The sequence below is a fragment of the Cydia fagiglandana genome, chromosome 3 (assembly GCF_963556715.1).
Source record: "Cydia fagiglandana chromosome 3, ilCydFagi1.1, whole genome shotgun sequence".
Classification (NCBI taxonomy): domain Eukaryota; kingdom Metazoa; phylum Arthropoda; class Insecta; order Lepidoptera; family Tortricidae; genus Cydia; species Cydia fagiglandana.
The window spans coordinates 11,917,847-11,941,191 of NC_085934.1; the positions used below are offsets into that span (position 1 = coordinate 11,917,847).

General features: G+C 34.5%; 1 protein-coding gene across 1 annotated transcript in view; it reads right to left on the reverse strand.

The window, feature by feature from the left end:
* LOC134680042 (delta and Notch-like epidermal growth factor-related receptor) overlaps positions 1-20,847 on the reverse strand; it is a 54,217-nt gene extending 33,370 nt beyond the window's left edge. Inside the window, exons 1-2 of the mRNA XM_063539028.1 lie at positions 20,487-20,847; positions 19,231-19,911 (exon numbers count right to left, since the gene is read on the reverse strand). Of these exons, the coding sequence (XP_063395098.1) occupies positions 19,231-19,824 (594 nt within the window). The 5' untranslated portion in view covers positions 19,825-19,911; positions 20,487-20,847. The remainder of the gene's footprint in view (positions 1-19,230; positions 19,912-20,486) is intronic.
* Positions 20,848-23,345: the final 2,498 nt, after the last annotated feature.

Below are 23,345 nucleotides of genomic sequence, written 5' to 3' on the forward strand. Positions count from 1 at the left end.
TTAAATATGATAAAAATCAGCATATTTTAGTCAGTTCTACATGATGCATGCAAGAGTAAACACATATAAACATTTACTTGAAGCATTGCAGTTGCTTAAACCCAAATATCGTACTGCGTTACTTAAATCTTGTGACGATGAAGAGATCAACATTATTTGTGAGTGTATTTATAACGTCCTAAATGGGAAAATTCCATTAGAAAAAAAAGAAAAGACGAAACTAAAAAAATATAAAGATATTTTAAGAAAATTAGTTTCGAAAGGGAAACATAAAATAAGAAAAACTGTTATAGTTCAAAAAGGAGGCGCATTTCTACCTATTATTTTAGGTGCAGTTTTAAGTGCTTTAGTGAACTCTTTATCATAAACAAAATGGAAAACACAAAAAAAATGTTATTAGTAGAATCAGATTTTATTGAAAGACTGAAACGGAATGAGAGTCCACCCGAAAATTCCTCATCTCGGCTAGATGGAGAGATGCAAAAGATCCTTAAAAGTAAAATGAATGATCGCGAAAAGTGGACGTTATATTCTCAAGCATTACAAAGATTTCTACATTTTATTGAAACAGATCGAAAACCGTTTAGACTACCCATCGTGATGGAGGGGCTAGATCAAGTCATCAACGAAAGTAATGATATTATAAAAACAAAAGTGAACAAAAAGGAGGAGAATGAAAATAATGAGTCAGTTACAGATAATATAACTGAAGCAGCCACACCGTCATCGTTTAATACTCCACCTGGTGAAATAAATCAAGAACTAATGCCAATCAGTCCATCAAAAATTATAAACATATTACCTAAATCTTATGAAAGAAAAGCTCGAACGTTGTTAGATTACATTGTTTCAAGTAAACCGAAAATTTGGTGGAAACAGACTGGTGAAGTTGTTATAAATAACCAAACCATTCAAAATAGTAATATTACTGATTTGGTAAGCGACACCGTTAGATGTCTTAAACGTCCTAAGCCAATTGGATGGGAAGTGTTTGCTTTACTTTTAAAAGATATCGAAGTTCCTAGGTCATGCATAGGTAATCCTACAAATTTAGCATTTATTAAAGGTACTCCTTTGATTGAACCCTTTACCCCCTCCACATCTGTGAAGACGAGAGCCTCAACAGATAAAGATAATAATACTTCTACACCTCTTGCTACACGGGAGCAAAAGAGATCCGGAAAGAAAATAGAGTGGGAAAGATGGACTCCTTATTAGACATTAACAGAATCTACTATGATGTCTCTAATCCAGCTGGCTATAGCAGTTTAAATAATTTATCAAAGGAAATGAAAGGTCAAATGAACAAAGAGGAAGTGAAAAAATGGTTACAATCTCAAGATACGTACACGCTGCATAAACCTACTCATAGACGATTTACTAGAAATAAATACATTCTCTCGAACTTTAATGAACTTTGGCAAGCCGATTTAAGTGATATGAGTACTTATAGTCAATATAATGATGGGTACAAATATATTCTTTGTGTTATTGATGTATTCAGTAAATATGCTTTTGCAAGAGCCATGAAGAAGAAGGATTCAGCAACTGTTAAACAATGTTTTGAAAGCATATTTACTGAAGCCAACTCTGTTCCCCGTCACATCCAATCTGATAAAGGTACAGAATTTGTTTCAAGGGCGGTTAGAGATTACTTTAAGAGCAAAAATATTAATTATTATACCACTAATAACCCCGACATTAAAGCAAGTATAGTAGAAAGGTTTCAAAGAACACTTAAAATGAAAATGTGGCGTTACTTCACTCATAAGAATACATATAACTACACAAATATATTACAAGATCTTTTACATTCTTACAACCATAGCTATCATTCTAGCATTAAAATGCGCCCAGTTGATGTTAGCTCTAATAATATTATGACTGTTTGGTGCCATTTATATGATCGCAAAAAAGATAGGCAAATTTCATCAGAAACTAAAAAACTAAATGTAGGTGATCATGTTAGAATCACTAAATATAAGCATGTGTTTCAAAAAGGTTATGAAAGTAATTGGAGTGATGAAATATTTATTATTGATTCGATTATTAACAGATCGCCACGAGTTGTTTATACAATAAAGGATTTAGAAGGTGAACCCATCATTGGTACATTTTATTCTAAAGAATTACAAAAAGTAACTTACCTCCCCTCCAACGAGTATAAAATTGATAAAATAATACGCTCGCGTCGAGTTGCTGGCAGAAAGGAAATACTAGTTAAGTGGCAAGGTTATCCTAATAAATTTAATTCTTGGATACCTGAATCAAACTTAAAGAAAATATGAGTGAAAATAGTTTTTATCTAACTTTGTTAAGTAATAGTTCATCAGATTACTACACGGATAACACGACTGCACATTTCTTAACTAAATTACCAAAGACAATTAAATTAGATGGAGAATGGGTAGTTGGGTTGGTGGAATTTCAATACCCTTGTTCCATGTATAATGTTCAAGAGCACGAAAACATCATTTATTTAAAGAAGACGGTGTTATCACCCACCGATAAAACTACAAAAATAGTGGATATAAAAACTCATATACCAGCCACTACATATGATAATATAGATCATTTTCTTCAAGCGTTTAATGAAAACCCACAGTTAAAAAATAACGTAAAATTTCGATATGATGGATTAACAAAACTGGTTGGAATAGCAACAACAAATAAAGAAATAACATCTATCATAACAACTCCGATACTAAGTCTGCAATTGGGTTTTAAACCGAGAACAAATTTAAAACAAAATACATTAGGAAAAAACCCCGCAAATTTATATTTAGGTTTACCATCTCAAATATTTGTTTATACTGATATAATACATCCACAAGTAGTCGGAGATGTTATTACTTCATTACTCAGAATAATACCTTTAGATCCAACTAAGTTCATTTATGGAGCTTATAAAACTCACATCTTCTCACCCGCTCATTATGTACCAGTTTTACGAAGAGAGTTCGATACAATTGAAATAGATATAAGAACAACGACTGGTGTCAGAGTACCATTTCAATTTGGATCTTCTTGCGTGAAGCTACACTTTCAACGAGTAAAATGATTTACAACAGATCGTCAGTCTCTTGTCCTTACGAACATTATTATTCACACCAAGCCGGCTCTGGGATAGGTATTGTCTATAAGGGAGTTCCATACCAACGAGGACATGGTATAGGCAGTTTTTTGGGTGGACTATTTAGATCAGTGCTCCCTTTGTTATCTAGCGGTTTAAAAACCATTGGAAAAGAAACCTTAGGGGCAGGGGTTGGTCTGTTATCTGATATGGTAAATTCTCGTCCTATGGATAGTTCAATTCGATCACGATTTAAGGAAGCGAGCGCTAACCTAAAAAGAAAGGCTGATGAAAAAATTGATTCTCTCATGTCAGGATCTGGGTATAAAATGTCGAATAAAAGAAGAGAACCGCTCATTACTCGAAAAGCATCGCGACGAAGAGGAAGTAAAAATAATAATAAAAATAACGATATATTTTCAAGTTAAATAATGTCATTTCTACACAGTCATTCATGTGAATGTGCAAAATCAGAATTAGATATATTTGCCCTTCCATCAACTCAAACAAGTATTGAAAGCGGACATTGGATTCATTACAAACCAATTTCATCTTTAAGTGATGATGGCCCCATTGAATTTCAAGTACCTGGATCAGGAGATGACTACATTGATCTATCACACACAATGTTACATATTACTGCTAAAGTGTTGAATCAAGATGGGACAAAATTAAAAGCAGATGCCGGAGTTGGACCCACCAATAACTGGCTACATTCCCTTTTCAACCAACTTGATGTATATTTAAATCAAAAACTCATATCACCCCCAAACAATACATATGCTTACCGTGCTTATATGGAAAATCTTCTCAACTATGGACCGGCAGCCAAAAAAACCCATCTTACTTGTGGGTTATGGTATGAGGATACCCCAGATTTTATGGATACCGTTGACGCCAACAACAAAGGATTTCAGAAAAGACTAGAATTTATCAAAGAGAGTAAGCAAGTGGAAATGATTGGACATTTGCATGGCGATATATTTAACCAAGAGAAATTCTTGATAAATGGCGTTGAATTGCGTATTAAGTTAGTCCGATCAAAAGAATCGTTTAATTTAATTTGTCATCAAGATAAAAAATTTAAAGTACAAATAACAGATGCTAGTCTCATTGTTAGAAGAACAAAAATTAATCCTAGCGTTTTGTTAGCCCATCAAAAAGTATTGGCAACAACGACTGCGAAGTACCCCATTACGAGAGCAGAAGTTAAGGTTCTCACAATACCATCAGGGGTCCAGGGTAAAACATTGGATAATATATTTCTCGGACAAATTCCTAAACGGTGTATTATTGGATTTGTATCAAATTCAGGTTTTAATGGAAATTTAGCTTTGAATCCATTTAATTTTCAAAACTATAATATGAATTCATTTAGTTTGTTTGTAGATGGTCATGAAATTCCTTCTAAAACATTACAACCGTCATTTAGTTCTGGTTTAATAGCGGCGGCATATCACACCTTATTTTCCGGAACTGGTATTCATTTTCACAACGAAGGTAATGGAATAAGTAGAACAGATTATGGTGGAGGTTATTGTTTGTTATGTTTTGATTTAACCCCAGATTTATCTGCTAGTTCAACTTCACATTGGAATCTTGTTAGACATGGAAGTGTTCGGATAGAAGTACGCTTTGATTCGGCTCTAACTAGCACCATTAATTGTATCGTTTATGCAGAATTTGATAACATTATTGAAATAAACAAAAACCGTGATGTATCTGTAGATTATAATAGTTGAAAAACATAATTATATAAATACAATGTTTTCTTTCGTTTACTTTATTTTGTTGTAGTCATTGTTTGCAGCATCATCAAGACAAAAATTGTTATTAATTAAGTAATTATGGATACTAATGAGATACAATTTTGTATGAAGAAATTAAACCCACTTTTTGAAACAAATGTTTTTGCTGCTAACAAAATACCTATTTGGGTCGATCTACCTGTCTTTATTGTTAGTAATTTGGACCCTGACACGAAACCAGGCTCCCACTGGGTTGCCATACACATTGATGTTACTGGTATAGGAGAATATTTTGATTCCTTCGGAAGGAAGCCTTCAGGTTACCATAACTTATTTTTAAAAAGAAACACCAGACAGTGGTTTTTTAACAATAAACCTCTTCAAAACCATTTTACTTCAGTTTGTGGTGAATATTGTTTAGTTTATTTGTATTTTAAATATCATGGAAAAACTATGAAAGATATGCTAAGTTTGTTTTCTGATAATTCTGTATGTAATGACCTTATATTAAGGAATATGTTTAAAACATTTTTTGTGAAATAAAATAATACGTGTACTTAAATAAGATTTTTTATTTTTTCATATAATACAAAGACCATTCTAAACTATACATTTTTTTTTAATTTTATTATTTACAAAATATTTCTTAATATTCTTTGTTACTTAAAAACGAGACGACACAAAAAATCTGTTACATGGAAAATGTACTTAAGGAGAGGTAAAAAATGAGAAATACGTTAACACAATCATTAAGCTACTACTATCATTAATAATTATAACTATCACTGTTTCTTATTATCTATAAAATATTTCACACTACTGTCCTTAGAAGCTAATTGCTTTGTTATGTTATAAATAATATTTCGCGTATTTTGTAGCTCCAAATCGTCTTCCAGCGCAAAATATTTCAATCTGAAGTCCGCATGCTTCCAGTGTTCCATGGGTGGGATGTTTTTAATTGTTTGCATATCATATATCTCGATTTTAATCAAATGTGATGCATATGCCCCGTCGTCTTGTCCGGATGATAAGTTTGCAACACCGTCTGGTGAACTTTTGCTCACATTCGAAGACCGTTTCACAATTTTGGGTTGCTTTTTAGGTCGTTCAAAGAAACTATCGATATTGTTTCCTGAACGTTTCTTTGCGATGGCTTGTTTAACTTTGAAACCAAGCGTACCCTCTTCATCGCTTGATTCGTCTTTATTATTATCCGGGTAGTAATAGTTCTTGAAAGTATTTTCAGTGAACTGAAACAATATAAAACAATAATTTACACACTGTCTACAATCTTTATAATTAAAACACAAAGAACACAAGTGAAAACAAAACAAAGTAAGTTACGGTAATAAAAGACATACTTACATCCATTGTTGGGTCTTTCTATAAACACTTAAACACTTCACTGTTGAATTAACACTATATTTCTATATACTGCAATAGATACAAGGAGCTCTGATACAGTGGACTGCCACGACGGTAATACTTACTCAAACTCATTTCTCTTCGGCTTTTATACTGTGTCACTATGACCAGGGTACAGTACCGTTAAAATCATGTCTCAACAAGTTCATCTAATACATACGCTCTCTTTACTAAAACCCAAATTCAAAAGCATAATAGGAAACAATAAATCCATTGTCGGTATAAAATATAATAGATGTCTACCAATAAAGCAATTATGCTGTTATAACAATGAATAGCAACGCACAAGAAATGTTGACGTATTAGACTAAATCATGTTGAAACCAGTTGACACGTCTCGTTCCTTTTTTTTAATCACACAAGGTAACATGTCTCAACAAGTTCATCTAAACAGACGTTCTCTTTACTCAAACCCAAATTATAAAAGAATAGGTATAGGAAACAATAAATCCATTGTCAGCATAAAATATAATAGACGTCTATTAATAAAGCAATTATGCTGTTATAACAATGAATAGCAACGCACAAGAAATGTTGATGTATTAGACTAAATCATGTTGAAACCAGTTGACATGTCTCGTTCTTTTTTTAAATCACACAAAGTAACATGTATCAACAAGTTCATCTAAACAGACGTTCTCTTTACTCAAACCCAAATTATAAAAGAATAGGTATAGGAAACAATAAATCCATTGTCAGTATAAAATATAATAGACGTCTATCAATAAAACAATTAAGCTATTATAACAATGAACACAAGTGCACAAGAAATGCCTCACACGCCTCGTTATTTTTTTAAATAATAGAAAGAAACAAGTAACTACGAGTTTACTTTATATCGGAAGACTAGGTGAAAGCAGGTTAGTTTGAAATGAGTTAGGTTGATTTTAGTTAGGTTTGGTCAAGTTAGGTTTAGGTTAGGTTTTCGAAGAATAAGTTAGGTTTGGTAAAAGGTTAAGGTTAGTTTAGGCTGCCAAAGGATTACTAGTGTAAATTCTACGTCAGAAGAAGGTTAGAACTGTATTCCTTATAAATCGAAATAGCTCCAAGAGGTAATAAGATAATGCGGGTTATTAGAGTACCTATGCATCACAAATAAGTACGTATCGCTAATACCTATTGCAAATAGCTGTCGCTAATACCTATTGCAAAATACCTATCACAAACACCTACAGTATACACACATAAAGAAGGCATGAATGGAGACGTCGGTGGGTTAAGGAAAATTTTTTTTTTTTTTTTTTTTTTTTTTTTTTTTTTTTTTTTTTTTTTTTTTTTTTTTTTTTTTTTTTTTTTTTTTTTTTTTTTTTTTTTTTAGGTTCAGCAGGGGCGGTGGCTCGGCCTTGGGGTCAGGATCGGGGACCACTGAGGCGGGGCCAGAATCGGGGAATACTTTCTACTTTTAATGCTTAAGATTCTGAATCGAGCTAGTATTAAGCGGGAAAAAAATTAGGTACTAGTGGAAAATATACCATTATGGGATACATCGTATACTACACGTGTAAGCGGGTTTATTGCCAGTCTTATGAAAACATAACGCTTATAAAAATTAATGTATTAAAAAAACATGTCAATAGTACGGTTAAAATAGTTCTCCTCCGTTTCGTAACAACCGCTGATCTTTACCGAAGTACCAACATAAATGTATTAAGTTCGGTACCTAAATAATATCCCACCTATATCGAAATTCCCAAGACTACAAAAAATATTAACTTCTCCCGAAAAATGGCCAGTATCAGGAACCCCGACTCATTCAGGCTACATTTGACTTCATACCGCCTCATGATGTGTGTCGCACACAAACCGCACACGCGAGTGACAAAGTCGCATACATTAATTATCATGAAACATAATAATTTATGTGAAAAGCAGTATGTGTTAACACTCACACACACTAACATTCTAGAATCCTTCGCTTCATTCAGAATTCAATGTACACTGGCGTTTAAAAATGCATGGACATATTTCAACCGTAATATTAAGGCATTACGGTCGACATCTATCCATTACTTTTGTAACGCCACTGTACCTATAGCGGAAGCAGTTATAAAGTTGACCCAAAAATTTTTTATTAAGCTATGAGCTTCATCACATATGTTCCTTGAGTAATTCTAAGCATTTCAAGCCTGGGAGGCAATAAGAAATGTGTGTCTACTCGGATTTGTAATGGATTCAAACTTTCAACCCCTATTTAACCCTGTTAGGGGATGAATTTTACAAAACGCTGAAATTACTTTTCCTGTCTTTTAATAATATCCCCAAATACAAAGATTCAAGTCCCGCGTTCGAATTTTTTTTTGATATCTATACAAACTTTCAACCCCTTTTTCACCACCTTAGGGGATGAATTTTCAAAAACGCTGAAATTAGATTTCTTTTATTTTAATAATATATCGTTTTACGAAGTTTCAAATTCCTAGCTTAAAGTAAAACTTGAACTCCATACAAACTTTCGTCCCCTTTTTAACCCCCTTAGGGGTTGAATTTCTCAAAATCGCTTCTTATCTCTTGTACACTTTATAAATGTAATCTAGTGTGCAAATTTCAACTTTATATCTTTTGTAGTTTCGGCTCCGCGTAGCAAAAATCTCCAACCAAATTTTTCACCTTTTTACGTTTTTCTTGTAAAATTACTATGAAACTGAAAAAAACAAATATCAGCAATGAATTCTACGTCTTTGGTTTATATGAAAATGATACCAAACTTGCCCTAGTGCCCACCAGGATCAGAATAGATTTTTTTTAAAGATGACGGGTGGTGGCCGTCTTTGTCCCCACCCTCCCCCTCACCCTAGGCTAGAAATGCTTAGAATTACTCAAATATCAGATGTGATGATGCTCATAGCTTAATAAAAAATTTTTGGGTCATGTATGGCAGCGTTACATAACTGATTCCAGTACTACGCCCTCACCGTCAATAATATGTCATTAAATTTGCTCCCTTGTGACACAATCTACAGTTTCTCTGGAAGGATAAATTAAAAATATTTACAATTTGTAATTTCCAAGAGATATATATTTACCATTCCACTCGTATTTAGACTAAAAATGTGTAGATAGGTACCTACTAATATATGTATTGTGAATAGAAATTCAAATTCGTCACAATCATTACCAAATGTAACTACCATCTATGTGTCCCTTCATGTAAGGTGCAGCGGGGTAATTTCGACTGCGGGATAGGATAATTTCAACTTAACGTAATATCTTCCATGTTTTACAAATTTACATTATTAACTAGAGTCACACACAACACATCTTTTTCGCCCACAGTCGAATATACCCCGCTGCACCTTACATATTGTGTTAAAAATTACATCATTTAAAAATCTTTCTGAGGTCATAATGTCAGTTAGGACTGGCCTCCCGGTCCTGGGTCAGAATTTCTTCAGTAGACTTATAGCTAACTTAACAAATAACTAACCCCGTCCGGAAAATATTCGGTAAGTAGTATATTGTTGATGATAATGACACTTCACTTCGAAAGCCATAAAACTGGGCGAACTGTGTAAGTATGGGTTTATGAACAAATATCGGTAACTATTCATTTCCGCGCTCTAAAAAATCTAAGAAAAACTTAAATTACAAATTTCTGCCCACGCATGTGTACAACATACTCGTATAAGGGTCGTGTGTCGTACCTTAACTTAAATTAAGACCTACGTAGGTCCCCAGACTCAGATGAGGGTACTATTGTGTCGATAATGACCCGTCATAAAGAATAATTCGAAGCCATTTCATGAACATCCCGCTTGGAATCCACTTATCATTCTCACGCGTAATTTAATTCATTTATAAATTAATTTCCTTTTATCCACCATTAAATTCCGGATATTTTCAGTGTCGGTCATTTATTATTATTACGAATAAAATTAACATCGTTCCGCGTGTAAGTAGGTACATATTTTTCTAATAATTCGCTATCAATGTACTGTAAAAACCCATTTTTAAGTAAAAACTCGTCTTCCCTATTTAAAACTAGTTTTCCGTATCTCCTCGACGAAAACACATTTTCACTAGTTTTCCGTAAGGCCTGGGTGTAACTAGTTTAAACAGGGATTTTTAGTTAAAACTTCGCAAAGTGCCTTGGTGAAAACTAGTTTTCACTAATTGTCATAATTCGTTTAATTTAATTGGAGTTAAAACTAGTTTTGACGTGCTGCGGTAGTATTGACCAGCGAGCGCCAGAAGGTCAGAACCGACTTTATGTATTTTATAATATTAATTAAAAAAAGCTTTTTTGTTTTTACTGAAAATATTTATTTAACGATTAGTTAAACCTACTTATTTTTCACTAGTTTTAACTAGTCAAAACGCGTTTTCACTAAGGCGATACAAAAAACTAGTTTTAACACGAAGTACGCGTTTTCACTAAAAACGGGGTTTTACGGTAACATATACAAATACATATTTTCTTATTCTCATTTGGAAAATTTTCTTTTTTTTATACTAACTGTAAAATCTGTAAATACATTTTAACTAGCGTTTTATAATAATAATTTATTAGGGAATGCCTTCTAAGACCATTTTAACTTAGCTCTACGGGATCCAGTAGCTGCCTTCAGTACCCAATTTATAAAATCCATCCTGTAAAACACTATCAGTCACTGATAGGTTCATCTATGGTTCCATCATTTAAATAATTGGTCATGAATAAGTATCATAATGCTTTCTATTATCTATATTTCGTTTTTTTTTGTATTAGAAAAAGGTAATAAACAATCTTGACCTGTCTTTTTATTGAAAACCACTTATGAAAAATAAGTCACGGCAAATAAGTATGTAACAATTATCAATCAGATACGATTATTTACATTCTTTTGTTTTCATATAAGTCATAGTCGCTGATTTATAAAAAGTGTTTTTAAATTAAAAGACAGCAAGTCAAGATCGCGTAGTCTTTTTTTAATGCTAAAAAAAACAAACTATAATGAATTAGTAACATTCGCCCACACAATTTGACTTTTATTAAAAAAAAATTATCTCTACATTATGTCAGGTTTATTTAATTTTAAATAAAGTTAATAATTACCTACTAAGGATATTCGGTCAAATCCGTTCTACATAAGATACTAGGTATATGAGATACGAGTAATAATCCAGTAAATTTGTCGAATTTTGTAACCTGGCTATTTTGCGTCAAATCCGGTAGTTCTGATTTTTTGCAGGCTTGTTTATGATGTTGGCCCAATGAATAATCCAAGTTTGAGACCTCGAGCGCCGAACGCAACTTTGTCAAAAATCGAATAAACCGCAATTTTTTTTAGATTTCGGTGATTATAACCCTAAGTACTAGTTTTTGGTAGTAACTTCTTAGGGCGTTTGTAAAGTAGACTAAATTTGCTACAATAAGACACTATAATTGTCTCTGTACATCTAATATTTTCCGAGATAAAGCCTTTTAAAATTTTATAATTTTACATCAGTTCTTAGCTGATCTGTTTTCGTTCTACAAAATAAATATTTTGTAGAACGTGGCGGTGATGAATTCCATATAAATTACCTACCTAACCCTTATATTATAGCTAATTCCAGAACTACCGGATTTGACGCAAATGCAAAATGTATAATTTTACTGTATGTGTAAGTAGGAGCCAAATATAATTGGCTTTCGTCTGAAAAGTCTAACAGTTATCAGTTTCGTAAAGGCCCAGCAGGGGTCGAAAAGTAAATAAAATTATGGATCAAACGCGTATCATCCTAAGTAAGGGTTAAAAAGGGTTCTTATTATTGAATGATCTTGCTACCCGATCTCTATTTCACAATACACTTATGATCGGAAATTGAGAATAAATGGGCAATCCTTCCTGAATCAGCTCATAAATAAATTCGGAGCCAAAGTCGAGAGCCGAAGGTTTGTGTACCATACAAAATATTTTAGTTCATTAATAAGAAGGTAGGTATATGTATATAAATTAACTCCGGCAGATGGTGCAGCCCCAGTAATTTATGAATTAGCTCCCACTGATCCTCTCTGAATTAATGTAATTGTACATACATACATCTATGTATATAAGTACTTATAGCATTATGCAATTGATATTTATGCACTAATGTATGCAGTCTAACGAATTACCCCCTTTACAAGAGTAAAATAACCACTCATTAGATTTAGGATACCGTATTGTGGTGACTGTCATCCAATGTTTTAACAAGTGTTAAAACATTGGATGACAGTCACCACAATACGGTATTGTTAATTATAAAATCGAACGAATACCTATTCTCTCAACCTGATTAGGTGTAGGCTAACCGCAACGCAATGGATGGCGGGTCATGACGGTAGACGACCGCAAAATTCATGCTACAACTTTTATAGAAAATGTGCAGTCAACGAGCAGCTTTCATTGACAGTTTTAGATTAACCCTATCTTTGTATCAATAGGTAGATGCAGTACCTTCTTTACAAACATTTTCAAACCAAATAACATGTTCTTTTTTTATTAGATTTTTGGAATGGTAGCTCACTGTCGAGATTCGTTGCTGTCGACATATAGTGAACCATTTTCTGGGCGGAACTAGCTATCCGTATAAATTCCATATTCAATTTCTTTGCACAAAACTAATCTATCTATATATATATTATATTATATATATATAAATGCAAGTGTCCTGACTGACTGACTGACTGATTCATCAACGCAGAGCCGAAACTACAAAAGCCAGAAAGTTGAAATTTACACACCAGATTGCATTTATAAAGTGTACAAGAGATAAGAAGCGATTTTGAGAAATTCAACCCCTAAGGGGGTTAAAAAGGGGATGAAAGTTTGTATGGGGTTAAAGTTTTCTTTAGAGCTAGGAATTTGATACTTCGTAAAAAGATATATTATTAAAATACAAGAAAACTAATTTCAGCGTTTTTGAAAATTCATCCCCTAAGGTGGTGAAAAAGGGGTTGAAAGTTTGTATGGATATCAAAAAAAAATTCAAGTGGTGGACTTGAATCTTTGTATTTAGGGATATTATTAGAAGACAGGAAAAGTAATTTCAGCGTTTTGTAAAATTCATCCCCTAACAGGGTTAAAAAGGGGTTGAAAATTTTAATCCATTACAAATGCTTTGATACTTGGTAGAAAGGCATAATAGCCGATTATAAAAACAGTGATTGCAACATTTTTTGGAAATTCAACCCCTAAGGGGGTTAAAAAGGGGATGAAAGTTCGTCTGAGGGCGCAAATTTTATTTTAAGCTAGGAACTTGAAACTTTGTAAAAAAGTATCAAATTCAAATACAAGAAAACTAATTTCAGCGTTTTAGAAAATTCATCCCCCAAAGTGGTGAAAAAGGGGTTGAAAGTTTGTATGGATATCAAAAAAAATTTCGAGCGCGGGACTTGAATCTTTGTATTTGGGGATATTATTAGAAGACAATAAAAGTGATTTCAGCGTTTTGTAAAATTCATCCCCTAACAGGGTTATAAAGGGGATGAAAGTTTGTATGGGGTTAAAGTTTTCTTTTGAGCTACGAATTTGAAACTTCGATAAAAGATATATTATTAAAATACAAGAAAACTAATTTCAGCGTTTTAGAAAATTCATCCCCTAAGGTGGTGAAAAAGGGGTTGAAAGTTTGTATGGATATCAAAAAAATTTTGAGCGCGGGACTTGAATCTTTGTATTTGGGGATATTATTAGAAGACAATAAAAGTAATTTCAGCGTTTTGTAAAATTCATCCCCTAACAGGGTTAAAAAGAGGATGAAAGTTTGTATGGGGTTAAAGTTTTCTTTTGAGCTACGAATTTGAAACTTCGATAAAAGATATATTATTAAAATACAAGAAAACTAATTTCAGCGTTTTTGAAAATTCAACCCCTAAGGTGGTGAAAAAGGGGTTGAAAGTGTGTATGGATATCAAACATTTTTTCGAGTGTGGGACTTGAATCTTTGTATTTAGGGATATTATTAGAAGACAATAAAAGTAATTTCAGCGTTTTGTAAAATTCATCCCCTAACAGGGTTAAAAAGGGGTTGAAAGTTTGAATCCATTACAAATGGTTTTGAAACTTCTTAGAAAGACATAATAGCCGATTACAAAGAAAAGTGATTGCAACGTTTTTGGAATTTCAACCCCTAAGGGGGTTAAAAAGGGGATGGAAGTTCGTCTGCGGGTGCAAATTTTATTTTAAGCAAGGAACTTGAAACTTTGTAAAAACGTTTTAAATTAAAATACAAGAAAACTAATTTCAGCGTTTTTGAAAATTCATCCCCTAAGGTTGTGAAAAAGGGGTTGAAAGTTTGTATGGTAATCAAACATTTTTCGAGCGCGGGACTTGAATATTTGTATTTGGGGATACTATTAGAAGACAATAAAAGTAATTTCAGCGTTTTGTAAAATTCATCCCCTAACAGGGTTAAAATGGGTTTCAAAGTTTAAATCCATTACAAATGCTTTGAAAATTCTTAGAAAGGCATAATAGCCGATTACAAAAAAAAGTAATTGCAACGTTCTTGGAAATTCAACCCCTAAGGGGGCTAAAAAGGGGATGAAAGTTCGTCTTCAGGTGCAAATTTTATTTGATGCTAGGAACTTGAAACTTTGTAAAAAGGCATAGGTACCTATTATGAGAATACAAGAAAAGTAATTTCAGCAACCAACATCAAAATCCACTTGACTTAAAACTTCATACAACTTGCTAAAAAAGAAAAGTACTTAATTTCAACATTGCTTGGATATGAAAATTATAGGTACTAAAGAAGTAAAATGTTGAAGATAAGATTCCACGCGGACGAAGTCGCGGGCAACAGCTAGTAACTAATAAGCATCTAGTTCTAGGCTTAGCCGACGACTATATTAAGGTCGACTGCAGTCTAGATATTAAGTGAAATACTAATTAACTAGGTATTTGAAGACATTCTTATTCAGAACGACCTTGCCCCAATCAAACTAAGCAAGGCTTATACTACTTAATGCTTGTACTACTAAGTACTAGGCAACGATAAGAGTATATGTAGAGTATACACGTAGGTAGGTAGGTACTTGTAGATATATATTTTTACATACGTATTTTTTACAAATTAATTCGGGAACGGCCGGACAAAACGGACACGGCGGGCAAAACAAATTCCCTCGCAATCTCATTTTTAACGTACAGAATAAATAATAGTACTAGGTACAGAAGACTCACTCTCTAACAAAACGCGTTTGTTACGATCAGCACAGATATGGCCGCTAGGTAGTGACAGCGGCGCCACGCGCGGCTTATGGCAAACCCCAAAATTGGGGTCGAACGGATGTACTTTTAGCTACCTGTAGCAAAGCGACCAAATCGCGGAGCGAGACACGCCTGGTTAGAGCAAGGAAACATGTTATGTTTGGAGGATGCACCTCTCGTCCACGCAATGTATGCTACGGCGACGCACGTGCACCGGAGGTGTATTTACTTATGAGTTTTCCGTGCAAAAGTTTTAAATATTTCAAAGTAGATATATACTTTGATTTTACTGCACTTCTATTAATACTAGTACTATATGAGTACAGTGGGCTTTTTTGACAAAGAAAAGCACTTTACGTTAAAACTATACATTATACAGGTTGCTTCCTGTAACAGGAGCAATAAATTAAACTAAAAGCTGTACTCCTCAAACTGACCAACATTTGTTCAGCAACTTTTAAAAATTATGAATCCTTTAGACATCCTATTTTTCATTCAAAATAAATATTGCCTTCAATGTACGCTGACGTTTTTGACGTTACTTGTCACGTTTTTAACATAACAAAATTTGCAATACATTGCGTCTGAGACTAAACTTTAAAGTGTAATAAAAATCAAACCATGAGTTATTTTCAAAAGTTGCTGAACAAATGTTGGTCAGTTTGAGGAGTACAGCCTACAGTTTAATTTATTGCTCGTGTTACAGAAAACACACTGTATATCTTCTTAGGAATTAGACTAGGTAAGATATGTACTTACGAATTTATTTGACATTTAAACAAAAGTGTGTATATCTAGTCAAGTGCCTAGAAGGGTTTTCGCGAATCCAATCTTATTGGCAAAATGTTCACGATGGAGTGCTTAACCAACCAAGTTCTGAATAATGAAATGGGCAAACTTTTCGCCTTAGCCAAAATTAAATTAAATGGTACCTACCTACCGTCGGAATTACCTTGAGGCTAGCACACTCAGCCAATAAAAGCTGTCTTTATAGTGATAAGACTCTTTTAGAATCGATTTGCGTCCGCAGTTAAACTTTGTTGATTTAATTAAAATACCAATGCTGTCTGGCCTAAAATATATTAATAACTCAATGTCATTAAAAGGTAGTACCATTGCGGGTGGTGCCACACCTCTACGTGTGTTCTTCGTCTTAGAACGGGGCCTTCTTTGGTGCAAGTACCAGTACAGTACCTTATGATTTATCATCAAAGGCCTTTCACTCTTCTATCAATTGCTAATTTCTTACAGAATCCTAAAAGCCCTTAGCTTTCGGGCGGTTGGGAAAGTTAATGCTAACTTAATTTCAATATTTTAAATGTATAATAGTACGACTTGGGTTGTGTGACCCAGATAACAATTGTGAAATTGTATAGATGTGACCCGTTGCTCTAAATTTATCTTAGTAAAGGTGTCGGTTACTCGAGTTCGGCCATATTTAATATATAATTCCCTTAGCAACAAATGCTTAACTTCCACGGTTCCATTGTTAAAGCGAAAGCAGGTAGAACGGGGTTATTTAGGGCTCGGCAAAACTATTGTACGTATATTAAATAGGTACCTGCAAAGTTTTCATTTTCAAATGTGATTTAAATTGTTGTTTAACTTTAAGGTAACTCACGCTATATAGTGGGTAATGAGTCCGTAAGTACATAACTAAAGTTATAGAAGGTATATACTTGGTATTAAATATGCCATGCCAAAAGTTACCGAATGCCACCCGACGCTCCGTGACGGACATGTACCTACCTACGGGTGTAACCAAATGCAGATTATATTTTGTAAATACTAAATAGTGATTTTGGTATGACATTGGCAAAACACCCAATATAACAACAAGTAAGTTTCATATTAACTTAATTTTGATAAGTTACATTGCTGCGACAAAGGACGTCGGCGAGATCGAATACATAAAACATACAATTCGACAGAAGAAGGAAAGAAGAAAGGAAAGGGGGAAAAGCTTTTTTGCTTCAACGATTTAAGAGACTCGTTGAGCTCTGTTCATTACTTTCTTTTAAGGAAAATCCTGTTCTTATTTATACGTGCTCCAAGATTGCGAACATTGTGAATGGATCAAAAGCAGATTTATGTTCGAAGATGTACCTCCGTGATTTTAGTATTGTCACAAATATTTTCTTAGTTTTAAAAATCAGGCAGGAACGCCAATTTAACCCACAGGAAGACTTGGGTTTAGTGAAAACTCAGATTAATTGACTCCATTCGGTTAGGTACGACAATTAAGTAGTAGTTTCTATTTAAGTTGCATGTATGAAAGTGTGATAGCGTATGCTATAGTATAAACTCATGTGTGTATGATTTAAGTAAGTACAATGAATACAATATAATACGATGATTAATTGTCGTAACACAATGTAACCAATTAACTTAAGACTAATTACAGCTCCTTAACTAATACGAGTATGCTTAACTACGTAAAATGTTTTGCAATTCACCCTCTTCAAATATACAGGGTGTCCCAGAATTCGACGTCAAGCCGTAAACGGATGATAGACCAAGTCATAACAGTTATCATAAAAATACAAAAAAAAAAACCAACTCATGTTCTTTAAAAATTATGGTCACTTTAAAAATTCACTAAAAAAACCACACCCTGTAATGGTTCTTTAACTCTTGTTACTACATGTGGTGTTTACCTTTAAGTAATTGTTACGCTAAGCGATAATAGTTAAAACGTTTGTAGTTATACTTTACAAAGTGTAAACAATTGTTGGTGAACCAATAAATATAAATATAAATATACAAATTCCATAATTTATTCTAATTTTTTTATTATTGTGTAATCTTGAATAATTACAGGGTGTGGATTTTTTAGTGAATTTTTAAAGTGACCATAATTTTTAAAGAACATGAGTTGGTTTTTTTTTTTTTGTATTTTTATGATAACTGTTATGACTTGGTCTATCATCCGTTTACGGCTTGACGTCGAATTCTGGGACACCCTGTATATGTCGGCGGCCGATCGTAAGATCACGCAGATCATAATGTTCCTGTGTAATGTTTTGACGATAGTCACATTAAACCAATATATAGGTAGGATCGGTTCGTTAGGTTGCTTCAGATGCCCGAAGGGCAAACTGCCTAGAAATAGGAGCCCCGCGTAGCGGGGCTCGTCGACTCAGGGAACGAGTCAAAGATTTTCACGTTTCACGATATGCCTGATCTTACGATCGGCCGCCGACATATATATGTAAGTGAACCACATACAGCAAGCATAGCAGGAAGAAAATGTTCATTATTTATTAGGTACTTAATTTAGCACCAGATTTTTATTAAAAAACATGGTGACGTGATGCGTTGTTTTTATATAGATTGTGTCTTTCACAAAGATAAAAGCTTGCAGCATCCGGAAGTATTTTATCTCTCTGTTCGCAACGACATGTATGGCAGCAGAAGGTATAAGTATTGGACCGGCGATATTAATTTAATATGGACGGATAAAATTGCATTTAAGCATATTTGAGCTCAAAGGGAATAAAGATGATTATTTCCTCTGATAGCCATCATGATGTATATTTAATTGTAAAACAAAGTAGGTACCTTCATCTACTTTGGGACGCAATTTCGACTTATTTAGTGTGTGATGTCTACTTTTTTTAAAACGTTGAAAGAACAATATAACATAAACCTACTTACTATTAAATGTCGAAGTCTTGATCAACGATTGATCAGTGTTAAGCGCGATTTAAATATAAATATTTTTGCTAGTAGTTATAGGAAAATGTAGTATAAACTCGTGCTTAGTCACTAATTAATGTGTAAAGTCTTTTAGATATTAGATACATATATCGATAAGTTCCTAACTTACCTTGACCGGTAGATTGAGTTCATGCGTCTCGTTGCCGCGCCAAAGCCGCGACTCCCGCGGCAGCACGGGCAGATCGCAATCTATGGCCCCTAGGCGCTCCTGCAGCCGGCCTGTGGAATGCATCCCCCCTACACTTGAACCAGTGTTTAACTTCGGCTTCCTTGCACTTTTTACTACGGCTTTTGTGCTCACGTATACTTGAGTCGTTGAATAGCTAGTCGTGGTTCGCCCGGCACGATTCGCTTTTGTTGTTTTACGGTTCGCCTTTGTAGTTGGAGATGCAGTAGTACTTGCTTCATCCGGCTCTAATGGCTTCAAAGTAGTGTTTGTCGGTGGAATATATACAGTTGTCTGAGGGGGCTGAGTGCTAGGAAACGTGCTAGGCAACGTGCTAGGCGTCGTGCTAGCTGACGTGGTATGCAACGTACTAGGCGACGTGCTAATAAGCAACGTGCTAGGCAACGTAACGTTTTCTGTCGGTTTAACAGTTGATTTACATAAAGACACTCCCGCTAAAGATATTATAAACAGCGCAGCCAATGCACTGGGTGCCATATGTGTTTGTACAAGATAATTGCGTCTTCGACCATCCATGATGTTAAGAACTTTTTATTTGGCTTTTGTAAATTTGGCACAAGTAGATTATTCTCTAGTGGTTCTTCTCTCAATGCTGTGTTAATCCTGTTAACAAAGAAAGCAATATCATGAAAAATTTAATGAATCGTTCTATTGTTCGAAAAAATTCTTACGATACGAAATTAATTTATAATTGGGTGAAAACTGAGGGTAAGTCCTTTGTTCTAATAAAGGACTTTTAAATAAAAGATGCAGGTATTTCAGGTGTCCCGGAATCCCAAGCGTCGCGATACACAAGTGGTCTCTTGGCGAAAACATCTAAGTATAATTGGACACGTAGAGTCCTCGCCTAAAGAGTGCCACCCTCCTTACACCACGAGTGCAGCTCCCGGATAAACTTTATTTATCTCACTTCATCAATACCTTTCAGTACTTATAAGAAAACCCTTATTCATTACTATACCTACCTATTTACTTGTAACTTTTTCGCGGGCGCTAATTTATACCGAGGTTTTAAAAACAACTTTTATATAAAACATGCTTCAATTTTAAAATTAAAATGTACAGTAATTTAACATTATGATAAATGCTACATGTAATAAGTAGCTATCTACATTTTCTTCTAAATATATGTATGTACTTAAGTATATACTATAACAAGAAAATAATAAGATACTTACGTAAGAATCCATACAGAAGCTTTCTCAGTCACGTTTTAGCCATTCATAAGAAGTTGAAAAACAATTCACATACTTGGTTGATAATCGTCAAACGAAAATTATGTTGTCATTTTCTTATTTTACAAGTTGAGCTAAGAAACGTGACTTTATAAGAAACATTGGCTCGTTTGGACTACGTAAGATTGTAATGGGGCAAGTTGGTGCCGTTAAAATGAGTAATTTGGATGGGATTAGGTAGTGTTTTGGCAAAAAGTTTGCGCGGCGCAGGGCGGGCGGCTCGATGCGCCGCAGCCTCCGCGACACTGAGGGCAGGCCGCCCCGCGCCGCGCCCCGCTCCACCCGCCACCCTCGCATGCACCCACGCGCCTGTATCTTTGCTTAATTTTACTATACATGTCTAAAATACAAACGAATTCTTCGACGTGTCAAGATTTAACGTGGGTTTTTATTTAAACTTAAAGGTGTTTATAAATAGCAATGTTTGCAATTAAGTTTTATGGTTGAGGTCTCAGTGGAGTTGATGGTTCATTGTAGGGTCAGCGTGATGCGACTGACAAACGACCTCTGTCTCGAGGGGCTCCACGGCGGGACCGGCCTGTAACATCGTCGGCGCTACCTGCCCGCTGCCCACTGGGTATTTATTGCGGTACATTCCACGGATACCGCGCCTAACACAATCCAATATCATGTGGGCAGATTGAAAATATTTTTCCGCTAACGCTGCCACTCATAAAACCTTGCTGAAATGAGCATTGTTGGTCGTATAGAGTATAAATATGAAGCTCGCCGGTTTGCCGACATGTCCCTATACCTAATTAAAAATTTCGATGAAAGCTCTTATAAGTAGGTCCACTCTTATACTTTTGCGATAATATTAAAATAAATAGGCAGACTAGAAAATCCTTATAGAGATCGAATTCTGCGCTGAAAAGATTTAACAAGATACAACTAAATCACTGTACCATCTCTTAATGATCCCCGCATTAATGAGCCCCAATGATCTCTCACAGCCTATTTTGTGGACGCGATAACATTGAGTACATTGTGCAATAAGGGAGGAAAGGTAAAATGGTAAATAAAAGGCTACGATTTTCAATAGCAAATATAAGAATAGAGAATAGTTGTTAGAAAGTGGAAATACTAGGTAGAATTAATAATACCTACCGATTTTAAGAGAACAAAAAAGTACCCTGGACTAGATTTATTTAACAATGTATATCTGCCCTATAATTTATGTGCATTACGAAAGACGCTAAAAATACAAAGGTAATATGTATCCGGGTATGAATTTTGTGAAAATTTTCCTTTGCGCTATACATCATCACACACCGCCAAACCGCATTACACGCGCAAACGTTGTAGATTGTTTATCACCATACAATTTACTCTGTTCATTGTTAAGCCGACCACTGACTAACAGTCCGCCGGACGATATCGGCCGGTCAGTTGTTCGGAACTGTCAAATTTTTGTTCTAACTGACAGGCCGATAACGTCCGGCGGCCTGTTAGTCACTGGTTAGTCTTGATTTCGATTTACAATAACGATTTTTGGAATAAATTGTGTTTTGTGCTTAGCTGATTAATCGACCGGTGTATATATACTTAGTGGAATTACAGGAGGCATTGACTTTATAATGAAAGGGGTAACATGGTCCACAAAATAGAGAAGAGAGTAGAAGGCGGGCAATTCGGGCATCAAAACTCGGAAACTTGAAAGCTTTGGACGTGTTTAATATCTGGATTTAATATTAGGAATCGGTATATGTATTCCTATATGAATAAATCAGTCTTTGTCTCGAACTTGTGTTTGAGTTACGTGCTTCAATACGTAAATGGCGCAGCCGGTAGGATGCGATCCTACGCTCCCAAAGGGAATCTGCTTTAAGATCAGTAACTGCAACTGCAACGGGATTAATTGATAAGAAGAGGGAGCTGTATATTTTGACAACAACTACCTACCGCCGGTCCGAATCGACAAAACATAAGATAGGTAAGCCGTAAAGGTGTACTCGTATTGAGATAGTTTATGTATTGGACTCGAACGACACAATCTCTTACTTTACATCCGATGTCGTTTTTAATCGATGTAATAGCTATGATAACCAGCATATCTACGAGTATATAAATGTAGCATGGTCACCATTTTAAGTTGATCTGTTATTACTGTTACCTATATGGGTTCGCAGTTAGGCAAGTTGTAAATAAAATTCACTACTAATATGGTATCATAAATAAGTCTTATTAAGTAATTCATGTCAAAAATGTCCCTTATTTATATCATATTACGGCCTACGGGCAAAAAAATATTGACGTAATATGTGCAAATATAATAATAAGTATTAGGTAGGTTCAAAATAAAACATGCTGCAAAAAGGCACGTTAATAATTTTATCATATAAAAGGGCAAAGCTATTTATATTATGGCACCTCATAAGCATTTTTTAAGTAAGTAGGTATAATATATTTAGATTTGAAAACCACCTCGCACGCAAGTAATATTTAACGAGCCATCGCTTTTTATCGTGTAACTTACGAACATTACTTTTTACTTGCCCATTTTTGAAGATATCATCTACTTACATACAGGGATATCGATGTTTAAAATAGGTTAGTCCGCCTATGTCACCCATTGAAATTGTACTATCTATTTTTAGGGTTCCGTACCTACCTCAAAAGGAAAAACGGAACCCTTATAGGATCATTTTCCGTCTTGTTCGTCCGTCCGCCAGTCTGTCAAGACTCTATATCTCGATCTCGGGAACGCGTGGAGATAACGAGTTGAAATCAAAATCATATACTCAGGGGTCTACGGTCCCTTGATACTGTGAAAAAATTAAACTTCTAAGTTAATTTAAAAAA